Here is a 25,816-nt window from a genome sequence, read left to right as displayed (position 1 = left end):
CAGGCAAATACAAAGTCAAAGCAACTAAATAAGAAAAATGAACACTTCATAGTATAATATATGTATCATTTTATTGTGTTCATGCCATATGCCAGCTATAGAAGTAGGCACTTACATACACTATTCTCAATATATGTAAGATCCTTAGAGATATTTCTGATAACAATCAACAAGGATACCTTAATATTAACACTTATAAAGCTCCTCATATGTCCCAGGGACTTTTCTAAGGGATTTACATATATTAATACACTTAATTCTTGTAACAAAACGAGGCAGTAGGTGCTACTATTATTCTCATTTTATAGATGAGGAAATTGAAGTACAAAGTAGTTAACTACCTTATTTATTGTGGGTAAGTGGCAGAGCCAGTATTAGAAGGAGGAAGTGTCTGGTTCCAAAGTCCATGTTCTCCACCATTAGACCATGCTGCCTCTCCAATTACCAGCTACCACAGATTTAGACTTAAAAACAATTTTAATGTGTTCTGTTGTGTGTTTATTCATATCATCAGTCATATACTTGCTCAATGAAGAGTAGCAGCTTGGAAGGCTTATGAATGGTTTTAGGACCTTACAACGGGAGTTACAAATAATTCATATTGAAATTACTAACACTGTCTATTCTAAATCTTGTGTGGGGGTGGCAATGTATACTTACTTTTAGTCATGGTGTGGTTCTCTTGCTGCTAAAAATTAGCACTGTAGTCCTAGGATTACATTTATTTTTTTTTTTCCAGATCTACTTAAGTATAATAACTAAATCAATTCCCTATTTTTTCCAGCTTTACTGAGATGTCGCTGACGTAATACTGTGTAATTATAAGGTATGCAACCTGTTGACATACTGCAAAATAATTACCACTGCAGTATTAACACCTCCATCATGTCACATAACCACCATTTTTCTTTCTTTCTTTTTTTAAATTTTATTTATTTATTTGACAAACAGAGATCACAAGTAGGCAGAAAGGCAGGCAGAGAGAGAGTGGGGGCGGGCAGCAGGCTCCCTGCCGAGCAGAGAGCCTGATGCGGGGCTTGATCCCAGGACCCTGAGATCATGACCTGAGCTGAAGATAGAGGCTTAACTCAATGAGCCACGCAGGCACCCCTCATCATTTCTTTCTTGCGATGAGGAATTAAGTTCCTTTTTAAATTGACTTAGTTTGGGGCGCCTGGGTGGCTCAGTGGCTAAAGCCTCTGCCTTCGGCTCAGGTCATGATCCCAGGGTCCTGGGATCAAGCCCTGCATCAGGCTCTCTGCTCAGCTGGAAGCCTGCTTCCCTCCCTCTCCCTCTGCCTGCCTCTCTGCCTATTTGTGATCTCTGTCCGTCAAATAAATAAATAAAAATCTTAAAAAAAATTTGACTTAGTTTACTCAAGGCACATAAAATGCAACCCCCCACCCCAAAACCCCACTCAACTCATATAGGCCAAAAGACCAGATATTCCACAAAAATAATAAAGAATGAAAGAAGGCATTTTCTTGCACATTGCCTTCCTATTTACAAAATTCTGTTCTTCAAGAAGATTCAAGCTTGCTAAATGATATTTTGTCTTTCTCCTAGTACTGAAAAGTTACTTTATACATTTATACAGTTTCTTAATTCATTCTTTTGAAATCTAGATATACCAAAAGGTTAAAAAATACTAAACTTTAGTTATATACTGGGTGGATCACATGACAAAAGAAATAACTCAGAAATCTGAGATATATCCAAAAAACTGCTAAAAACACTAAAGATAAAGAAGTTCACTCATAGATGTAGAATACTGAAGGCTACTGAAGACTTGAGTAACTGGAGAGACAGGACAGACTAAAAAAGTAAAAATATGAATTTCAATCAAAATCCCGACAGATTTTATGTGGAATTTCACAAGATTATCTTAAAAATTCATACTTAAGAGGAAAGAAATATGAATAGCTAAAATTCTTTAAAAGAAGATCCACACTAGCAGTTATTAAGGCTTATCTTGGGCTAGAAAAATTAGGAGACTAAGTTACTGACGCAGGGATAGACAGAGATAGCAATGGGATAAACAGAAGAGCCCAGAAACTAACCCAAAGCATATAAAGAAATTGGATAGTATAGGAGTAATCTTAGAAATCAATGAGTAAAGAATGGGCTATTGATAAGTGATTTGAAGACAACTGTCTACTCAAACGGAAAATAATAAAATTAGAACTTTAGACTCACACTGATACCAAAGATCAAACCCAGATAGGTTTAATAAGAAAATACAGGAGAATAATATTATGATCTCAGAGTAGGACTATATCTAATGAGACATAAAACTCAAAACCATAAAAGAAATGACTTATCCATCTGTCTTAACTTTTACAACACAGGACACTACCACCAAAATTAAAAGACAAACCAAAGTATAGGAGGAGATAGTGGCAACATAAATAATCACAATGGCAAGAATCCAGAATATACAATGAACTCTTAGAAATCAATAAAACTAGAACAGCAAAAAATTGGAAGCAACTTAAATGTCCATCAACCGTAGTATATATACTCATGCATTGGAATACTACACAGCAGCTATATGAACAAACTTGGCTTCACTCTGTAACAGGGATAAATCTAGGGGAGAAACAATGTCCAATTAAAAAAATCAAATGCAGAAGGGCACAAAACCTAGAAAATATATAATGTCCATGAATATTCAAACATTTAAATAGTAGAAGTATAAGAATACATACAAAAACAATAAGCATTGAAAATTTTTTTTAAGGTTTTTTTAATTTGACAGACAGAAACCACAACTAGGCAGAGAGGCAGGCAGAGAGAGAGAGGAAGGGAAGCAGGCTCCCCTCTGAGCAGAGAGCCCAATGCGGGGCCTGACCCCAGCACCCTGGGTTCCTGACCTGAGCCAAAGGCAGAGGCCCCAACCCACTGAGCCACCCAGGCGCCCCAAGCATTGAATTTTTGATAGTGATAACCATCTCTATGGAAGTAGAAGAATGGAATTATAACTGTTTTGTTCAATTCTTTAAAAAAATATAAGGCAAATATGGTGTTAAAATTTGATAAAAGGATATGACTATCTTCACAGAAAACCCTGAGGAATCTACAAAAAAATTCCTCTAATTTTTACAAAACGAACATACCCAAATCAATAATTTCTATATATTAGCCTTGAATAGGACACTGAAATAGAAACACAATGCCATTTATAATTACTCAAAAGAATGAAATGCCTAGATGTAAATCTAACAAAACATTTAAAGAATTTATATGGTGAAAACTATACAATGCTGATGACAGAAATCAAAGACCTAAATAAAGACAATATACTGCTCATATAATACAAGAATCCACATATTAAAGATGTCAATCTCCCCCAAATTGATAAAAAAGGTTTACCATAATTCCTATCAAAACTCCAAGAAGACTTTTCATAGATACAGACAACATTATCCTAAAACATGAATGGAAAGATAGAAGAACTAGAATAGCTAAAATAATTTTGAGAAGGCTTATCATATAGCCACAGAGATTTAATGAGTAATCAAAATCACCCAACAAGAAAAGTCCTGGACCTGATGGCTTTGCTGGTAAATTCTAACAAACATTAAAAAATAATAATAATAAACAACTTGACTCCATGAAAACCTTAAATCAAGAAACACTATCCACAGAGAAAAAGGAGCCCACAGAATGTAAGACAATATTTGCAAATCACACATCTGATAAGGGATTAATATCTAAAATATAAAGAGAACTCTTACAATTCAACAATAAAAAACTCAATTCAAAAACTGACAACAGACCTCAATAAACATTTCTCTAAAAAAGATATATAAATGGCCAATAACCACATGAGAAGCTACTCAACATCATATTTTGAAGAAATGCAAATCAAAACTACAATGAGACACTACCTCACACCCACTGAAACAGCTACTACCAAAAAAACAGGGGGCACCTGGCTGGCTCAATTGGTAGAGCTAGAGCATGCAACTCTGGATCTCAGGTCATGAGTTCAAGCTCCATGTTGGGTGTACAGCCTACTTAAGAGAACAAAAGCAAAAACAAAAAACAGAATGAGGGTAGTTTGGGGAAGATGGCAGAGTAGGAGGATCCTGAGCTCACCTCCTCCCATGGACACATTGAGAAAGGAATTACATCTATGTGACTAACTCTGAAAATAACCTGAAGACTGGCAGAATAGACCGTCCACAGTTAATTACAGAGAAAAGCCCACATCAGAAAGTGTAGGAGGGGAGCTAAATGAAATGGAGATAAGCAATATGCCTGATAAAGAGTTCAGGCATGGTCAGTAATGGTCACAAAGATATTCACTGGACTTGAGAAAACAGTGGAGGATCTCAGTGAGACCATCAACAAAGAGAAAATATTAAAAAGAACCAGTCAAAGCTAAAGAATTCTATAACTAAAATTTAAAAATACTCTAGGTGTAATCAACAACAGATTAGAGGACGCCAAAGAATGGATCAGCAATCTGGAAGCCAGCTTAATGAAATGCAACCAACCTGAACAGCAACAACAACAAAAAGAATAATAATAAATGAGAACAGGTTAAGATAACTCTGCAATAGCATCAAGCATAACAATATTCATTTTATAGGGATCCCAGAAGAACACAGAGAGAAGGGGGCAGAAAACTTATTTGAAGAAATAATAGCTGAAAACTTCCTAATCTGGGGAAGGAAACAGACATCCAGATCCAGGAATCAGAGAGCCCCCAACAAGATAAACTCAAGGAAGTCCATATCAAGACATACAATAAATAAGAAGTAGTGATAAAGAGATAATTTTAAAAGCAGCAAGAAAAAAGAAAAGTCAGCTGATAGCTTTATGGGATTTCCCTTGTACAAGGGACAGCTGATACAAGGTATCAGCTGACTTTTCAGGAGACACTGCAGGCCAGAAGGCAGTGGCATGATATATTCAAAGTGCTAAAAGTAAAAATCCTGCAAACAAGAATACTCTATCCTGTAAGGTTATCATTCATAATAGGAGAGATAAAGAATTTCCCAAATGTACAAAAGTTAAAGGAGTTCATCACTAAACCAGCCTTATAAGAAATGTTAAAGGGAATTCTTTGGCAAGAAAAGGCCACAATCAGGAATAAGAAAATGATGAAAGGAAAAAATCTCACAGGTAAAATGCAAACATCTATTAAAAGTAGTTGATTAGTCACTTATAAAACCAACATGGAGGTTAAAGCACAAAAGCAGTAAAACCAATTATATCTATAAAAATTAGCCAAGGGATTTGCAAAATAGAAGGATGTAAAGTATGACATCATATACATAAAATATAGGAGCAGGAAGTAAAAATTTAGTGCTATTAGAATGAGTTCAAACTTAAGTGACTATCAACTTAATAGAATGCTACAGGCATAAGATGTTATATATGAACCTAATGGTAACTACAAATAAAAAACCTGTAATAGATACAAAAAAATAAAGAGAGAGGAATTCAAACATGATACTAAAGGAAGCCATCAAACCACAAGGAAAGACAGCAAGACAAGAAGGAACAAAAAATAATGACAAAAACAACCATAAAGAAGTAACAAAATGGCAATAAGAACACGATTATCAGGGCACCTGCGTGGCTCAGTGGGTTAAAGCCTCTGCCATCGGCTCAGGTCGTGATCCCAGGGTCCTGGGATCAAGCCCTGCATCAGGCTCTCTGCTCAGCGGGGACCCTGCTTCCCTTCCTCTCTCTCTGCCTGCCTCTCTGCCTAATTGTGATCTCTATCAAATAAATAAAATCTTAAAAAAGAAAAAAGAACACGATTATCAACAATTACTTTATTTAAGAGATTTATTTTCTTTTAATTTTTTTAAAGTAAGCTCTATGCCCAAAGTGGGACAACTCATGACCCGGAGATCAAGAGTCACATATTTTACGGACTGAGCCAGCCAGGTGTCCCTTCATAATTACTTTAAATGTAAATAGACTAAATGTTCAAATCAGAAGACAGGGTGACTGACTGGAATAAAAACAAGACCCACAACCTATATGCTGCCTACAAAAGATTCTCTTTGGAGCTAAAGACACATGCAGATTGAAAGTAATCAGGGAGGGGTGCCTGGGTGGCTCAGAGGGTTAAGCCACTGCGTTCAGCTCAGGTCATGATCTCAGGGTCCTGGGACTGAGCCCCGTATCTGGCTCTCTGCTCAGCAGGGAGCCTGCTTCCCCCTCTCTGTCTGCTTGTGATCTCTCTCTCTCTGTCAAATAAATAAATAAAATCTTAAAAAAAAAAAAAAAGGTAGTAAGGGATATAAAAACATTTACCATGCAAATGGAAGTGAAAAGAAAGCTAGGGTAGCAATACTTACATCAGACAAAATAGACATTAAAACAGACTCTAACAAGAGACAAAAGGACAGAGGATATAAAAATTATCAGTATCTATACACCCAACATAGGATACATACATAAAACAAACATTAACAGACATAAAGAGAAAAACTGACAGTAATACAATAATAGTAAGACTTTAACACTCCACTTAACATCAATGGAGAGATAGTTGAATGACACATTAGACCAGATGGACCCAACAGATATATTCAGACCATTCCATCCCAAAACCGTCGACTACACATTCTTTTCAAGTGCACATGCAACATTCTCCAGGATGGATGACATCTTAGTCCACAAGTCTCAACAAATTAAAGAAAACTGAAATCGTATTATGCATTTTTTTCAACCACAACAGTATGAAACTAGAAATCAGCCATAAGAAAATATCTGGAAAGAACACAAATAACATGATACTAAACAATGAATGGGTCAACCAAGAAATCAAAGAGGAAATCTCAAAATATATGGAGCCCAATGAAAATACTATGTCCAAAATCTTTGAGATGCAGCAAAAGTTGTTCTAAGAGGGAAGATTACAGCAATACAGTCCTATCTCAGAAAACTCTCAAATAAAGAACCTAATCTTACACCTGAAGGAACTTGGGGGAAAAAAAGCCCAATGACACCAGGAGTTGGTTCTTTGTAAAGAAAAACAAAATTGATAAGCCTTTAGCCAGATTCGTCAAGAAAAAAAAAAGGACTCAAATAAATAAAACCAGAAATGAATAAGGAGAAACAACAACAAATACCACAGAAATACAAATGATTCTAAGAGAATACAATGAAAAATTATATACCAACAAACTGGACAACCTAGAAGAAATGGATAAATTCCCAGGAATATGTAACATTCTAAAACTGAATGAAGAAGAAACAGAAAATGTATACACACTGATTACTAGCAATGAAATTGAATCAATAATCAAAAAAATTCCCCAAAAACAAAAGTCCAAGACCAGATACTTTCACAGGTGAATTTTACCAAACATTTAAGGAAAAGTTAATGCCTAGTCTTCTCAAACTAGTCCAAAAAACAGAACAGGAATGAAAGCTTCCAAATTCATTCCACAAGGCCATCATACCCTGATACCAAAACCAGACAGACACTACAAAAAAAGAAAACTATAGGCCAAAATCTCCGAGATACAGAGACGTAAAAATCCTCAACAAAATATTAGCAAATCAAATCCAACTATACATTAAAAAAATCATTCACCATGGTCAAGTGGGATTTATTTCAGGGATGCAAGAGTGGATGGCTCAATATTTGCAATCAGCATTGATAAATCACATTAACAAGAGAAAGGACAAAAACTGTGTAATAATTTCAGTAGATGTGGACAAATCCTCTGACAAAATACAACATCCATTCATGATTAAAAACTCAATGAAATGGGTTTAGAGGGAACATACCTCAATACAGTAAAATCCATATATTAAAAACCCACAACTAACATACTCAATAGTGAAAAACCGAGAGCTTTTCCTCTAACACTAGGAACAAGACAAGGACATCCATCCTCACCACTTTTTTTCAACATTTCAACGTTCCATGTACTGTAAGTCTCAGCCACAGCCATCAGACAAGAAAAAGAAATAAAAGGCATCCTAAATGATAAGGAAGAAGTAAAACTGTCTGTATTTGCAGATGACATGATACTATAAATAGGAAACCCTAAAAAGATTCTACCAAAAGACTGTCAGAATTGACAAATGAATCAGTAAAGTTTCAGGATACAAAATTAATATACAGAACTCTGTTGCATTTCTATACACTAGTAATGGAAGTAGCAGAAACAGAGATTAAGAAAAAAATCCCATTTACAATTACACCAAAAGTCATAGAATACCTAGGAATAAACTGAATGATGGGAGTCAGAAGACCTATACTCTGAAAACTATAAGATATTGATGAAGGGGACTGAAGATGACACAAACAAATGGAAGGACAGCTCACGGACTGAAAGAATATTGTTAAAATACTCATACTACCCAAAGCAACCTACACATTCAATGCAATCCCTGTCAAAATACCAACAACATTTTTCACAGAACTAGAACAAATAATACTAAAATTTGTATGGAACCACAAAAGAGCTTGAATAGCCAAAGCAAGCTTCAGAAAGCTGGTGGTATACAACCCCAGATTTCAAGATATACTACAAAGCTGTAGTAATCAAAACAATATGGTACTGGGGCATCTGGGTGGCTCAGTTGGTTGAGTGTTTGCCTTCTGCTCAGGTCATGATCTCAGGGTCCTGGGATTGAGCCTGGCATTGGGCTCCCAGATCAGTGGGGAGTCTGCTTCTTCCTCTTCCTCTGCCCCTCCCCCTGCTCATGCTCTCTTTCTCTCAAATAAATAAATAAATAAATATCTAAAACAACAACAGCAGCAACAATAATAATAATATGGTACTGGCACAAAACCAGATCAATGGAACAGGACAGAGAGCCTAGAAATAAATCCATGCAAATATGGTCAATTAACCTACAATAAAAAGGCAAGAACATACAATGGGGGAGAAGACAGCCTCTTTAACTAACGGGGCTAGGATAACTGGACAACTACATGCAAAATAATGAAACTGGGCCACTTTCTTACACCATACACGAAAATAAACTCAAAATGGATTAAAGACCTAAATGTGAGACCTGAAATTATAAAACTCCCAGAAGAAAACAAACAGGCTGTAATTTGACACTGGCCATAGAGATATTTTTCTAGATATGTTGCCTCAGACAAGGGAAGCAAAAGCAAAATTAAACTTTGGGACTACACCAAAATAAAAAGCTCATGCACAGCAAAGGAAATCATCAACAAAATGAAAAGGCAACCTACTGAATGGGAGAAGGTATTTGCAAATAGTATCTGACAAGGGGTTAATATCCAAAATAATTCAGTATCTATTCAGTATATATAATGTAACACCAAAACACAAACAAGGCGATTAAAAATGGGACCTGAATAGACATTTTTCAAGGAAGACATCAGATGGCCAATGACACATGAAAAGATGCTCAACATCACTCATCATCAGGGAAATGGAAATCAATATTACAATGATATCACCTCACACTGGTCAGAATGACTAAAATCAAAAACTCAAGAAATAACAAGTGTGAGTGAGGATGTAGAGAAAAAGGAACCTTCATGCATCTTTGGTGGAATTAAAATTGCTACAGTTACTGTGGAAAACAGTATAGAGGTTCCTCAAAAAATTAAAAATAGAATTCCATTATGATTCAGTAATTCCACTACTGGGTATTTACCCGAAGAAAATGAAAACATGGGGCACCTGGGTGGTTCAGTCAGTTAAGTGTCTGCCTTTGGCTCAGGTCAGCATCCTGGGGTCCTGAGATCAAGATCCACATCAGGCCCCCTGCTCAGCAGGGAGTCTGCTTCTCCCTCTCCCTCTGCCCCCAACTTGTGCCCATGCTGTCTCTCTCTCGTGGTGTCTCTCAAATAAATAAATAAAATCTTTAACAACAAAAAAGGGAAAATGAAAACACTATGCACCCCTATGTTTATTGCTGCATTATTTATAATAGCCAAGATATGGCAGCAAACCAAGTGTCTACCCAAAGATGAATGTACTCCATACATATATATATACACACACACACACACATACATAATGGAATATGACTCAGCCATAAAAAAGAATGAGATCTTGCCACCTGCCATGACACAGATGGACCCTAGAGAGTATAATATATAAGTGTATAATGTATAAGTACATATAATACTCATTATACTTATAATATTACTTATTTATATATATATATAATGTATAAGTACAATTCTAAGTGAAATAAGTCACTCAGAGAAAGACAAATACTGTATGATTTCACCCATATATGGAATTTAAGAAATGAAATAAGGGAACAACTGGAAAAAAAAAAAAAGAGAGAGAGAAAGAGAGAGAGAGAGAAACCAAAAAACAGACTCTTAAGAGATCTAGCATGTGCAGATGGAGGTGGATGAAAAAAAAGGGGACCAAGAGTATACTTATCAGGGCAATTGGGTGGCTCAGTCATCAAGCTCAGGTCATGATCCCTGCGTTCTGGTATCCAGCCCACATAGGGCTTCCTGCTCAGCAGGGAGCCTGCTTCCTCCCTCTCCCTCTGCCTGCTGCTCTGCCTACCTGCGTGTGCTCTCTCTCTCAAATAATAAATAAAATCTTAAAAAAAAAAAAAGGAAAGAGTACATTTATCTTGGTAAGGGCTGGGTAATGTATACAATTGGTTAAACACTATATTGCACACCTAAAACTAATATAACACTGTGTGTTAACTAAACTTCAATAAACAACAACACTGCATTCTATGGTAGATTCCTTCCAGCTATTTGCTGTCTTTACTCTAAGATATACATTCCTAGTGTATTCTTCCTGGTATATTCTTCCCCTACTGCTGTTTGTTTTGGACACATTACTTAGGTGAGTAGAAGTAACCAATAAATGCCACTTCTGAGAGGACGCTCTAAACATTATAACAGGGTCTGGCCATCTCTTTTCCCTATGTCAAGGGTCTGGGATATCCTAGGATCTCAGGGTCTCAGGATAAAGAGAACATGGATTGGATTCACAGCCAAACCACAAAGGACACCCATCACAAATGAAAAATAATCTGTTTTTCTTAAGGCAGAGATTTTGGGATTGCTGTTATGTAACATAACCTAGCAAAAGCTGAGTAACATGGATTTAAAACCTACAAAAGCTCAATTTAGTCCCAAATCTTTTACTGGAGGTGAATGAAGAATGATTCCAGAAGTTCTCTCCAATTTTTACATACAGAACAGAAGCTTTATTTGCTTATATGACTTCAACACGACAATAGTTTCAACTTAAATTCTGATCATAAATGCTGAATATTACTTATTTATAACTTATATGCATTTGTGCAAATACAATGTGTTACTGTACTAATATACTGTATACATAATTAAACACAGTCATAGAAAATTTTAAATAATTGGCAAAAACAAAATATATGCCATTATAATATTTATTAACAGTAAGCAAACTTTTTTGGTTCTGGCTTATTTGTGAAGGAACACATTTATTTTAAGGATTTATTCATTTATTCTAAAGAGCCAGCGTGGGGGGAGAGGCAGAGAGGGAGAGAGAGTCTTAAGCACACTCCATGTTGAGCATGGAGCTCAATACAGGGCTTGATTCCATGACTCTGAGATCACAACCTGAGCAGAAACCGAGTTGGACACTTAACCAACTGTGACACCAAGATGTGCCCAATATGTTTATTTAAAAAAAAATATATATATACTGTAGCACTTTGGATTCAGCCATTCAAAGACCTGACTCCTGGATTCAGTTTATTTGGCTACTTGGTTTAAATGGATATTGTAGCTAGAGAAGATAATTTACAAAGAGAAATCCAAAATGGAAGAAGGCCATCTTATCTTAGTGCTTATTAAATCCTGATATTATCAATTTCATTCACCAATTCTAAAATTAAAATGTAACATTATTTGCTTTAATTAGTCAACATCTCACCTGCTCTCACTCATCAGCCGTCTAATGATTCTCCTTCTATCTACTTTTGCCCTCCTCTCTCCCTCCTAGTCCGTAGTCAGGATGACCTTTCTGAAATACAAATCTGATTGTATCATTCCACTGCTTTAAACTATTCAATTGAGAGAGAATTCAATGTAGAATTTGTATAAAACAGACTTACTCAAGACTTAGGTTCAAATTCTGGCTTCCGATGCTCTATGAGCATCTTCACAAACCTGTAGATTCCTTCTCAGAAAAATGAAGATACCACCTCTTTAAAAAATGATGAGGATTATATATAATATATAAAGAAGGCTCTAAGCCTTCCAAACAATGACACTGCTCCTTTTCATGAGAACAATGTTATTTCTAACAATGCTTCTTCATGGCATCAGGTCCCTGAACTTTCTAAGATGTCATTCTAAAATTCTTCTAAGCCAGTAATCAAATAAAGTAGGCACCAGATTTTCCTTACATGACTTATCTTGTTTTTTCCCCCAACTCCTATGAACATATCTTTATTTTATTTTGAAGGAAGCCACCTGAGATGCAGGCATTTATTTCCAAATATAACATTAAGCTCCTAGCATGTAGTTAGTATATAACACATAACAACAAATAATAACTTTGTAAACAATTGGTTAAAGAGGCAAGTACCTGCATGGCAATTGGTCCTTGGGACATTTGAGAACTATAATTCATTCCTATCATGCCTTGCATATTAGGCTGCATGACAGAGACCATAGGAAATCCTTGCTGCTGCATCGGCATCAGTCCTGCTGAAAAACAAAGGTGTCATTAAAGTCAATGTATTTATTTTTTACTTAAAAGCCTTTTTTTTTTTTTTTTTTGAGAAAGTGTGTGTGCATGCACACGCTCTTGGCAGGGGCAGAGGGAGAGAGAGAATCCCAAGCGGGCTCCACACACAGTGCAAAGCCCAACACGGAGCTTGATCAGATGAGCCCAAGATCACGACCTGAGCTGTAATCAAGAATCAGATGCTTAACCAACTGAGCCACCCAGGTGCCAGTAAAGTTAATGTATCTTAAAGTTTATTTTCTTAAAACCGTAAGTACATGAAGGACTTGTTACTTGGGAGGTAGCACAGTTTAGTGGAAAAAGCACAGGCTATGGCGTGAGACAGACTTGAGTACAAATTCCAGTTCCATCACTTACTTAGCTATGCAATCTTGGGCAAGTTGTAAAACTTCATCTGTAAAGTGAAAATAATAACCTTTTTACAGAATTTTTGCGCATACTTAAAAAATGGACAGGGTGGCCTAATTGTGGTATTTGGCCTTCAAGAAGGACCCCAGCAATTTCTGCCTTTTGGTACTCATTCCCTTGTCATTCCTCCCATACTGAATAGGGCTGACCAGTACAACCAACAGGATACGGTTAAATGAGCATGTGTAACTTCCAAGGCTGGTTTCTTTTTTCTTTTTTTTTTTTTAAGATTTTATTTATTTGACAGAGAGAGAGTGAGAGTGAGAGAGAGAGAGAGATATCACAGGTAGGCAGAGAGGCAAGCAGAGAAAGAGGAGGAAGAAGGCTCCCCCCTGAGCAGAGAGCCTGATGAGGGGCTCAATCCCAGGACCCTGAGACCATGACCAGAGCCGAAGGCAGAGGCTTAACCCCCTCTGAGCCACCCAGGCACTCCCCAAGGCTGGTTCTTAAAAGCCACTGCAGCTTCCTCCTTGCTCTCTTCCATCACTTGCTCTGGGGAAAGCTACTGCCACATCATAAGAATACTCAAGCAGTCCTATAAAGAATCCATGTGGCATGGAACTGAAACCTTTTGCCAAAAGGCAGCACAAATTTGTCATCTATATGAGCGAGCCATCTTGGAGATCACCCAGCCCTAACAAACTTTAAGATGCCTGCAGACATGGTTGACATCTTCACTGCAATCTCTCTGGTCTGGAGCCAAAACCACCCAGTGAAGCCATTCCCAGACAACTGATAAATGGATACAACGTGAAATAATAAAATTTGTATTTTTAAAGATTTGGGGTATTTTTTCATGCAGCAGCATATAACTATACCATAACATATATACTAATAGCACGAATTGTGGATGCCAATGAGAAATGTCACTTAGTACCTTTGGGACTTGCTTAACTTCATGCCTCAGTTCCCTATCTGGAAAGCTGTTTAACACCTAACATTCTTAAAGAAATGATATTCCTCTTCTCTTTCCTTACATGAATAGTTAATATAACATTTACCACAAAATAACCATCAGGATGGAAAGTATATAATTTAATAAATAATACTGAATGTTAAACTGAATGCTATACTAAAATATAGTATATTTTAGGCACAGTTCTAGAGAGTTGGTATACAAATGTGAACAAAACAAAATCCCTACATGGCCCGAATACAAATTTCAATCTAATTTTGCACTTTGTTACATTTATGTTGGTTCTACTACAAGGAGCTTTTAATCAAATTTTGATTTTAAAAAATTAAAAGTCTGGTAAAGTATACTGCATTTACCTTGTGAGTTCTGGGAACCTTAAAGGTTATTTAAACACAGTTTAATCTCATAAGCATGAACATCTATATTTACAAGTACATTAGAAGTAGCATTCACTTATTCATTCAATCATTTATTCAAAGATTTGAGAGCTGAATCCTCATTAGGCATCATTCTAGGACAAACCAGGTCCTTACCCTCATGGAACTTACATGTTTTCCCTCTTGCCCCTTTGCACCTAAAGCTTTGTTCATCTGGATTAGTTTTATTTAATTTTTCAATGGGTAACTCAGGTATCTGGTACAACATTTAAAGGCATGAAAGTATGCACAGTGAAAACTCTCGTCTCTCTCTTGTCTCCTGTTCACCTACTACTCATGATCTTGTGGCTACTCTTGTCAGCTTCTTGTATATGCTTTCAGAGTTAATCCATGCCTAATTTAAAGGCTTCTAATGATCAAAAAGTCCACACTAACATACTTTGTAAAAAGAAAAAAATCTCAAAAGCAATTCCAAATTCCAGAAGAAAAAATATTAGGCAAGCTTTTGGGCTCTCTTCTTGCTCCATATGAAGATTTTTACTTGAAAGTTTTATAAAAATGCAAAATCTTGAGCCACAATAATGAATAACTCTGTAACACCCTCCTAAAGAACAAAAGCTCTCAAACCACTCGCTCTAAATCTGGGACACATCTAATTACAGATAGCTTAAATAATGCATAAATGTCAGAACAATGAAAATAATACAACCGACCCTTGGAAAAATTTACCTGAAACTCAACCTCCATCATTGATTCCAAATGGAGACAAAGTCAGTATGAGCCACTAACCACCTGCTACTGAGCCGCTCTTTATCTTTCATCTCTATTGGTGATCTGGGAGTCTCTGTTTCTCTAGCAATTCTACCATAAGCAATCAACACTGGCTTTGTGAGAAGGGACGGTTGTTAGAAGCAGACTGGTATGTGTCGGGGGTACAATGAAGAGGGTGTGAGCAGAAAGAAGAGAAAGGCAGACATATTCTTTCTTCAGTGCTGTATCCCAATGGCACAGCTGCATGAATCAAGATTGTATCCCTTCACTACAGTTGCCCTAAAGATACAGCTAGAATTGATACTGGTAAGCCCTTGTCTCAAACAGAGAGAAGGGAGATCCCCAGTAAAGAAATTGAAAGGAATAAAACTGAGACTTAAGAAATAATTTATACTGGGGCGCCTGGGTAGCTCAGTGGGTTAAAGCCTCTGCCTTCGGCTCAGGTCATGGTCTGAGGGTCCTGGGATCGAGCCCCGCATCGGGCTGGCTGCTCAGCAGGGACCCTGCTTCCTCCTCTCTCTCTGCCTGCCTCTCTGCCTATTTGTGATCTCTTGCTCTGTCAAATAAACAAATAATAATCTTAAAAAAAAAAAAGAAAGAATTTATACTGCACCAGAACATATGATTTCTTACAAACATAAGACCAAATTCATATAGAGAAAACAAGGTAATATAAAATAATTAAAGGGGTTCATTTAGTTATTCAACAAACACCCACAGAAACCCTATAATCTTCTATCAGTGTGTTGGGAGCTGCAGATACTGACGAGCATAAGGCAGACAAAGCTTCTGCCCTATGGAGCTAACAATCTAGAATTACACAATTTTTTTTTTTTAAAGATTTTATTTATTTGACAGACAGAGATGACAAGTGGGCAGAGAGGCAGGCAGAGAGAGAGGAGGAAGCAGGTTCCCTGCTGAGCAGAGAGCCCGATACAGGGCTCAATCCCAGGACCCTGGGATCATGAGCTGAGCTGAAGGCAGAGGCTTAACCCACTGAGCCACCCAGGTGCCCCTAGAATTACACAATTTTTGAGAAAAATTTTTTTTGTATTTTGGGGTAATTTTTGAGAAATTTTAAGAATAGCAAATGTATATATATATATATATATATATATATATATATACACATATATACACACATATAAATATATATATATATTTTTTTTTTCCAAAACTGTAGGAAAATTTTACTCTATTTGGCAGCAAAAAGACTTTTTTATACACTTTATTCCCAAGTTCAGAAACATGACAGTGCAAAGTTTAAAACTTCAGCTTTCACATACCTTGAGGGGGTCTCATTCCACCTGCAACAGGAAACATGAAGCTGAAAACAGAAGAAAAATATCAGTATTTTAATATGTACAAGGATTTCAAATAAAACGTAATTTTTTAAATAAACAAAAGAAATGTAAACAGGGTCCTGCCATTTGTTCTATAGAAGATAGTGAGTATCAACACAGAATGAACATCTGTAAGACACATGCATGCACAGGGAGAACATTTTTGAACGAGAAAACAGAAGACCTTGAAACTGGTCCCAGTCCTGTCATTGCGTGGCTTCTCTAGATTCCAATTTCTGCATCCATAATTTGAGAAGGCTAGATTAGATTCAATTCAGCGAACATTTATTGAGTACCTCCTACATGGAGGAATTGAATCAGCTTACGGTCTTGTTGAAGACATGCTTGTAGGCGACTAACTCTAATGTCAGAGAGAACATGCTAAGTGCTGGGAGAAGTCCAAAATACTAACAGAGATGAAAAGATAATCAAATTAATCTTTTTCCTTCCAGAAGGAAGGTAATAGCTCAGGGAGTTTTGTGAGGGCATCTTTTAAGCTGAACCTCAAAGTCACACTGCAGTTTGAGCAAAAGCTGAGGCCAGAGCTGTCTGTCTAGAGAAATGATTTACAGTTGACTATAAGATATAGAATTAGAGAAGCAGACTACGGAGGACCTTTTATTTTCCTTTGAATACTATATGAAGGCAGAGATTATGCTGTGGTAAAATACACATCCCCAAATTTTACCACTTTAACTTTTAAGTGTACAGTTTGTAGCATTAAGTTCACTCATGATGTTGTACAACTATCACCATTATCCATTTCCAAAACTTTTTTATCATCCCTAATAAAGACTCTATACCCATTAAAGAATAAGTCCCCATCACTCCCTCCCCCAACGCTTGGTGGTCACTACTTTTTGTCTTGAATTTGCCTATTTCTAGCTACCTCAGATTAAGTAGAATCATAGGATACTTGTCCATTTCTCTTTTTTTTTTTTCCCAGAATTTTACTTATTTATTGGATAGAGAGGGAGAGAGACAGTGAGAGAGGGAACACAAATGGGGAGTGGGAGAGGGAGAAGCAGGTTCCCTGGCTGAGCAGGGAGCCACATGTGAGGCTCCAACCCAGGACCCTGGCATCATGACCTGAGCCAAAGGCAGATGCTTAATGACTGAGCCTCCCAGGCGCCCCTATACGCCTGTCCTATTTTTTTTTTTTTTTAAGATTTTATTTATTTATTTGTCAGAGAGAGAGCAGAAGCACAGAGAGCTGCGGGCAGAACAGGCAGAGCAGGCAGAGGGAGAAGCAGGCTCCCGGCTGAGCAAGGAGTCCAATGTAGGACTCGATCCCAGGACCCCGGGATCATGACCCGAGCTGAAGGCAGATGCCCAACCAACTGAGCCACCCAGGCGTCCCATACCTGTCCTTTCTGTATATATGGCTTATTTCACTTAACATGTTTTCAAGGTTCATCCAAGTTGTAGCACGTGTCAGCATTTCTTTCCTTTTTATGGCTGAATAATAAATACTCCATTGTATGTACATACCACATTTTGTTTATCCACTCATTTGTTGATGGACACTTGGATTGTTTCTACCTTTTGGTTATTGTGAATAATGCTGCTATGAACATTGGTTTAAAAATATCTGTTTGAGCCCCCCTGTCAATTCTTTTGGGGATACACACACACACACACACACACACACCCCTAGGGATGGAATTGCTGGGTCATACAGTAATTGTGTTTTTATTTTCTGAGAAACTGCCAAACTGTTTTCCACACCTGGGGCACCATTTTACATTCTCACTGGCAATGCATGGGGCTCCAATTTCTCCACATATTCACCAACACTTGTTATTTTGTGGGATTTTTTTTAAAACAATAGTTATGCTAAGGAGTATGAAGTATTAGCTCACCGTCATTTGATCTGCATTTCCCTGATGTCAGAGGTTCCAAGTAGGGATCATTTCTAAGTGAAATCATCAGAAATGTGGTTTAGGTTTTTCAAGGAACCAGGGTAAAGCAGAGAAGATTTGAAGCAAAAAGAATCAGTTAAGAAACTACCACAATAAACTTAGTAAGAGGAAAACGGCCATAACCAGAGTTGTGGGATTAGAAAAGAAGTGGCGAATGAAAGCTATTTGAAAGGAAGAAACAAGAGGACTTGGCAATTGCCAGGATGGAGAAAAGAAGAGAAGAAGCAGACAGAGCTGAAGATGATGCTGAGAATTTGGAGCCTGAGCAATGGCAAGGATGGTGATATTGTTTCCTACAAGAAGGAACTGTTGAGTAGGTTTGGCGAGAAAGGAGGCAGGAGTGAGTGCCTCTTTGAGGAGCAGTGTAGCAGGCAATCAAAAAAGTAACTCAAGCTCAGGAGAAGGGTTTAGATCAATCCAGCCAAGATTTTATTTTTTTAAAGGTTTTATTTATTGTAAGAGAGAGTACAAGCAGGAGGAACGGCAGGCAGAAGAAGAGAAAGAAGCAGGCTCCCTGCTGAGCAGGGAGCCCGATGTGGTGCTCAACCCAGGATCCCTGTGATGATGACCGAAGCCAAAGGCAGACACTTAACCGACTGAGCCACCCAGGTGCCCCTAGCTAGGTTCTTCTAAACAAAGGTAAAAAAAATAATAATAAAATTATGCCCTGGTTGTGAATGAAATAGCTAAGGGAATTTGCATATTTAGGGAGAAGACACCAAAAGGCAACTTGGAGAATTCTTAGGATGCAAACTGAGTAAGGAATGGCCACTGAAAACCAAGGGAGTTAGTAATAATTGACTGAAAACTAAGAAAGGACCACATTTCAGAAAGAAGTAAGTAGTTACCAGTATCTAATGCTTTAGAAAAGGTGATCAGAATGAGGATTAACAAAAAAGCTGTTTCCCAGAAATGCTGATCTTTGAGTAAACAATGTCAAGAGGAAGAGAAGCTCTTGTACTCTGCAGGGAGAAAGGTTTAGGATAAAAAAGATATACTTAGTAATTGATAAAACAAAGTTTTTGAGGGAATGAGATTAACAAAGGAAGGAAGCAAAAAGGATCTTTGTTGAAAAGGAAGAGGGACTTCTTTCTATGAGCCTGGAGGGAAAGAAAATGGGACAATTCAAGGAAGAAAAAGTCTGGGAAAGACTCAACTTGGGAGTTAAGTATCTGAAGGGGGTTTCGGATAATCTTTAAAGAATCTAGTGAAATCCAGGAATTATATGCCAAACTTACGTGCTCTTGCCTTTTTCTATTGCCTAATACCCCCTTCCCAGGAAAAAGGCTAAAAACCAAACTTTAGAGTCTTTTAGCTCTGAAATATTTTTAATTAAAAAAAAAAAACAACTGTGTAAGGTGGTTTACAAAGTTCTAGTTGGATATCTATCTAGTTATATGTGATTTATAGCTCTGTAGAGGATTTGAACTATTAGCAATTCTACTGCTGACAAGGAGGCCCATGCCCAAAAAGAGGCTTCAATAATGAACAACTTTTCTGAACTGCACACAAGATGTATTAGCTAAGCCGTGTTACCTGGATAAGATGTTTAAACTGCAAGTTGAAATTTGGTAGTATCAATTTTTTAAAAAGCCAGTCACACGCAATGTTATCAACTTGTCAAGACTTCTCCAAATAGTCTTAAAGATTACAATTACCAATATGGCTTAGTGGCTAAATAAAAACTAGAAACTCAAGTTACATTTTCTTTTTTTCCAGTTCAGCCATAAGTTAAGTGTAAAGTTCTACGCAAACCCCTTCACTACCCTGTCCTATTTTCCCCTCTGTCAAATGACACAGAACTGCAAGTTTGACAAGGTCCCAACTAAGATAACCAAATAGACAAGAATAAATGTATAGGATGTATAAAGGCTACCTTGAAAACCAATAAAAACTAAAGTAAGAACACTGCTGACAAACATGATTTATTCTAGCAAGCAACCCAAACTAGTGACCTATGCACCATTCATATGATTCTCCGGAATGTTTAGACAACTAACATCAACAATCAGCTAAGGCACTGCTAAGACAGCAAAAATTTGGCAAAAAACAAACAAAAAAAAACCCCAAACCCAAACACTGGACAGCAAGACGACCAATACTTTAATTTCAAAGGTTAAACCACTATTTATTACCAATATGCGAGCATGAAAGCAGAACTGGGGGGTCTACTTGTCACATCTATCTGGTTCATCCCTCCCTTTTAGTTACCTTTGCTAACACTTCCCTTCGCAGGCATGGACTCCAACAAAATCTAAAGCATCTCCCTCCTCCAGACTCTCAAACTCCTAATATAGCTCATAGAGCACAGGTGAGGTGTGTCTTCCTAAAGGACCATTTGTCTTTTTTTTTTTTTTTAAAGATTTGTTTATTTATTAATTTGACAGAGATCACAAGTAGGCGCGGAGGGTCGGTGGGTGGGAAGCAGGCTCCCTGCTGAGTAGAGAGCCTGATAAGGGGCTCAATCCCAGGACCCTGAGACCATGACCTGAGCCGAAGGCAGAGGCTTAACCCACTGAGCCACCCAGGCACCCCTAAAGGACCATTTGATAAGGCACTCCTGGCATTAAAACTATTTAGTGATTTCCCCTTAAGTTGAATTGCCTTACTTTATATCCAAGGCCCCCTCCAGTTTTAGCACAACTTTCTCAGTTTAGGCTCACAAAACTCATCTCCCACTTAGTGTCACGATCCATCTGGCCTTACCTACTGTTCCCTTAATATTCAGTAGGCCTTCACATTTCTTATGACAGTCCCTTGACCCCATCCTCTTCTCAGCTGAGACCCAGCTGAAATACCTCCTTTGCTTTCAATGTAGCTTAAAGCCACAAATATTTATAGAATGTTTTCTATGTTACAATGTACTAGAAGCAGTGGGAGAGGCAAAGATGAGGAAGTCCTCAGGAGCTTAGAAAAGAGAAGGAAAAACATAGACAAGCTCACAAATGAGAATATCCCAGAAGGATAGAGACTAATCAAGATCTTCCAATTCTTTCTTCTCTGCAGTATTTGTCTCAAAAAAAAAAAATTATACTTCTCATCTCTTGGGTAAATTTTGTTCTTTATATAACTCTATCATTTATTTGAAAGTAGCCCAACCAGGATATCAATCAAAAGTAGGCTAATGTTAATGAAGCTGGAAAAAGCCATTGCTTTTTGTTTAGTCTCTTAGAACAGGAACAGTATCTAAGAAATATGGTACCTTATAGTTCCTGGATTTTCTCCATTAAACACTGAGAAAGGTTGCCTGGCTTTCTTTCTCTTCCCTTAAAATATACCCAGGCTATCATAATGTTAACTTCCTTATAAAATAACCTTGGCCCTCACCACTGCTCTCTAAAAACTGTAATATTTTTTCTGTATTGAGTATACAGCTTTTCAGCCTCAGAAAGTTTCCAATATACGTAACATTTACCATACATTTTGCAAGGTAAGGAACATTTAAACCACTTTTCTCTCCCGTATATCCTCTAGAGTTTTATTTATTTATTTTTTCAAGATTTTTACTTATTTATTTGTCAAAGCACAAGCGAGCAGGCACACAAGCAGGGGGAGCAGCAGGCAGAGGGAGAAGCAGGCTCCTGCAGAGAGGGTAGCCGGAGAGGGTAGCCCAATGCAGGATTGGATCCCAGGATCCCAGGATCATGACCAAAGACCAAGATAGCTACCAACCTACTGAACCACCCAGGTGTCCCTATCCTCTAGAGTTTGAGAATTCGATGTTACTCCAACCAACTTTTATAGATGAAAGAAATTTTAAAATCAATCATTCTAACTTCTATCACAATTCAGGCCACACTTATTAAAAAAAAAAAGAATGTTCATGGACTGGTGACATTAAAACACTAATAAATTAAGGGGAATGATCCACTCAACCTTCTGCACATGAGGTCCTCCCCACGCACAAAAAACAAACCAAACCAAACCACCGAAAGAAAATCCACAGGCCTAAAATACCAAATTTATATTTTTTCAGAACTTAGTGCCATAATTAACCATATACTTGATCAAATTAATGCCACTCAAGAACATTTTAGAAACTGTCATCACATAGAGAAAAGAGATTACATATTTGTCTTCTGCAGCCAGAAATTGACTTATATCAAGTATTCGTGAAAGACTCTAATGAGACAGTGTAGATTAGAAAACAAAAGTTTTAAATCTAAAGTAAAAGATGTGTCAAGGGAATGGGAAATGGGGCGGCACACAGGTGGTTCATTCAATAACCACAGCCCTTTTTTTCCTAGCATATATATAAGCACTTGCAGGAGGTGGTAACTTTAAAGACTTTACACTTCTTAGTGTTCCTGACTCCAAAATTAAAACACTGCCTATGGAAACACCATCACTTTGCTTTCCAAAAATAATTTAGGATGCTTAAGATGAAAAGCTAATTTTATCTTCAAATGTGTATGTACTATGTGTTGGTTAACAAAACAAACGCAGACTAGGTCATTACAGGAGTGGGGTGAAAACTTCCCCGACTAAAGGATTTCCTTAAATGATGAACTTGCCAAGTAGCAGACGTTCTTCTTTATCATTCTGGGTATGAGAACAACGGCAATTTTTATATGACAGAGGACAGATTCATTTAAGGACTAAGTAAAAGTCTGGAAGCTTTGTTCTAATAACTGCGTAATTGTTAACAGTGATTTGATTTTAATAAGGTGACAAGTCTTAAGAGTTACGTCTACAAGAACGTTATTAATTCAAAGGTCTCTAGCTTTTCCTGCTGTTTATTTTGTGTTGCTGAGGTGATTAAAAAGGACAGGACATTCTAAACGGGGGAAGACAAATAGTGCACACACACAAACACACACACCTTGCAAACGGCTGTTCAGTTTTGTGGCCAGATTTTTCAGAGCCTCCACTACCCTAACCCTGGTCAAGCCCGGAAAGCCCTGGGAAAGGGAAGTCTGGTCGCTCGGGCTAGAAGCGAGAGGTCGCTTTCCCCATCCCCGGCCGGGTGCCAGCCCAGCCAAGCGGGCCCTCTCCTCCCCGCACTGGGACGCTCTCGCTTGCTGCTCGGCCCCCGCACCAGTGCCCCTGAGCCTGGGAGACAGGAGTCGGGCGCCGGGTTTCCCCCACCCCCTCGGCCTAGGTCCCCGGAGGACCCCCTTCTCCTGTAACCCAGTACCAAACGAAAAGGGGTCGAAGCGGGCGAAAACCGCCATAACCGCCACACAACCCTCGGCCCCGCGGGGCCTGCCCTGGGGCCCGGCCCGGCTCTTGACACTCACCTGCCTCCCCCGGCGGCCCCAGCCCCGGCTCCCGAGGCCCCACCGCCGCCAGCTCCCGCTCCCGGCCGCAGCGCCATCTTGCTCCGAGCCGGCCGCCGCCACCTTACAAGCAGCTGTCAGCTGAAGACAGCCACTTCCGGGGCGAATGCCAGCCCCTCCACGCCGCGGACTGGGCGACGGGGCGGAGCCGTGCGCCCACGTGACCCTCGGCGCCCCGGGGAGGGGTAAAGTGGCGCGCCCTCGTCACGTGGCCCGACCGCCGCCGAGGGTATTGTGAGAGCGGTTCTAGTTCTGGGGTTGCACGGGCGGCCCAGGAGAGCTGATTCATTCTCTGGCAAGGGTCTCGGAGGGACCGGCTGGGGGCCGAGCGGCAAAGCGATGTCCGTCGGTTTGAAAAACCGTCATGTTGGCTGATGGAAAGAGGAGATCGAATCCTGCTTTTTAAACTGGAATGATGGTGTACGGGTGTTCTTTTATTCTTTATACACGTAAAGAATAGGTGGATCCTGGACCCTCCTTTGATAGCTTCACAGAGCTGATCCGTGATCACCTTTTTCCCGAGAACTCGGCAGCTTCCTCTCGGCACCCACCCCAGAAGATGAAGGTGTTTAAAATTCGGTAAAGCAGCCTAGCTCAAGTAAACCTATAGCCCGTATACAAAACCTTCAACGTGCACTGTTCATCTGTTTGGTTCTGCCACCACGCTACCCAGTAATCCCTGCTTTTCCTATATTTGCAAGCAGGGGCAAAATGGTGTTTGGAAAACAGTTCATTACTCTGAATTTATCTCGATATATATTGTCTCGATATATATTATCTCGATATATTATGTCACATATAATATATATAAAATCTGGGCACATTTTTACTTTTTTCCCTTACTCGAACTACTGTAAGTAAAATACAAAAGTCCAAGGTTAACCTTTTCAAGCCTTCAAGCAGTTTGCTTATTAGCGAGTAGTGGATTAATTATAATTAGTTTTATCTTTCACTCTTGCCCCAAGGCTTTTTACACGGAAACCATTTGTAATAATAGTTATCTTTTATTGGGTACAAATCACTAGTCAGGAGCCATACCGAATTTTTTCAAATCTTCAGTGTCCCTAAGAGTGAGTATTGGCATTTTGCGGTTGAGAAAACCAAGGTTAAAAGAAGTTGTAATTTGCCCTGGTCATAGAGTTGCAAAGCAGCAGCACCAGGATTCAAACCCAGGTGTTTCACATAAAAGTCCTTACTCATTTCACTAGTGCAGCTGCTAGTGAATAATTCAATTATTATGTATTTTCTTTTCACAACGGTCTACTAATTTCATTTCTTTTCTTTCGGTGAAACTGAAATTTCTGTAGCATATAGTCCCAACTGATAGAAAAGTGCTAAATTCAGTATTAATCCATTGACAAGGCAAGTTAATACTGGTGTATATAGCCACTGTTATTAAGGATGGGTAGTGACACAGGAGAAAATACTCAAATAAAGTCAAATGAAGGGAATATTTTATCAGGATCACAGAAGATGCGTTCTCGTTTCTGTCATGATACTTTGTTCTCCTTTGCCTGTGGATTCCTACATCTGCTAGACTCAGCACAGGAGGTCAGCCTTCCATGGTGTTAGGTGCCATCCTCTGATGCTTCAACATCTTGGCATTATGTCTACACAGCATTTGCCTGCCACACTATTTGTTCCTTTACTCTATACCCACCACTACGCTCTAAGGGCACAGATTATGTTATTAAGCCTTGTATTCCTCACCAAATATATCATGTTTGTTTAAGGAATATTTGGCATTAATTTATAACATGGCAGGCACAGAGCTAGGCATGTCTGATACTGGGACATAGTTGGTATTAGTCCCAATCTCACACATGAAAAAACAGAAGCTCTGAGAAATTAAAGAACCTATTCAAAGTCATACAGCTTGCAAGAGGTGGCACTATCACAACTACCTCCAGGATATAGAGAGTCAAGGATCTGTTTGCAAGAACAAAAAAAAAATCACATGCTTGTATTTGTTTTTTTGCACCATGTAGCAAAAGGATGAAAATAAAGGAAATTAATATGTTTTAATTCAAATGCTACTAAGATTACTTATATCCCAGTATTGTAATAGTATTGATAATAACTACCACTCATGTCAGGTGCCATTCTAAATACCT

The 25,816-nt window shown here is 38.3% G+C and overlaps 1 protein-coding gene across 16 annotated transcripts in view; it reads right to left on the bottom strand.

The window, feature by feature from the left end:
- Positions 1-23,837, bottom strand: part of SYNRG (synergin gamma) — an 87,100-nt gene extending 63,263 nt beyond the window's left edge. For 6 of the 16 annotated variants that reach the window (XM_032843311.1, XM_032843313.1, XM_032843314.1 and 3 more), the window contains exons 1-3: positions 23,664-23,836; positions 16,445-16,485; positions 12,525-12,646 (exon numbers count right to left, since the gene is read on the bottom strand). In XM_032843311.1, the coding sequence (XP_032699202.1) occupies positions 12,525-12,646; positions 16,445-16,485; positions 23,664-23,740 (240 nt within the window). In that variant the 5' untranslated portion in view covers positions 23,741-23,836. Of the gene's footprint in view, positions 1-615; positions 621-12,055; positions 12,141-12,524; positions 12,647-16,444; positions 16,486-23,663 lie in introns of those variants that run through there. The other 10 variants (XM_032843318.1, XM_032843321.1, XM_032843322.1 and 7 more) reach the window with 5 other exon arrangements.
- Between the last annotated feature and the right edge of the window lie 1,979 nt (positions 23,838-25,816).

Source organism: Lontra canadensis, unplaced genomic scaffold (genome assembly GCF_010015895.1).
Source record: "Lontra canadensis isolate GAN:19392208 unplaced genomic scaffold, GSC_riverotter_1.0 scaffold137, whole genome shotgun sequence".
NCBI lineage: Eukaryota > Metazoa > Chordata > Mammalia > Carnivora > Mustelidae > Lontra > Lontra canadensis.
The sequence above is the reverse complement of the archived record's forward strand: the minus strand, read 5'-3'. Positions and strand labels throughout refer to the sequence as shown.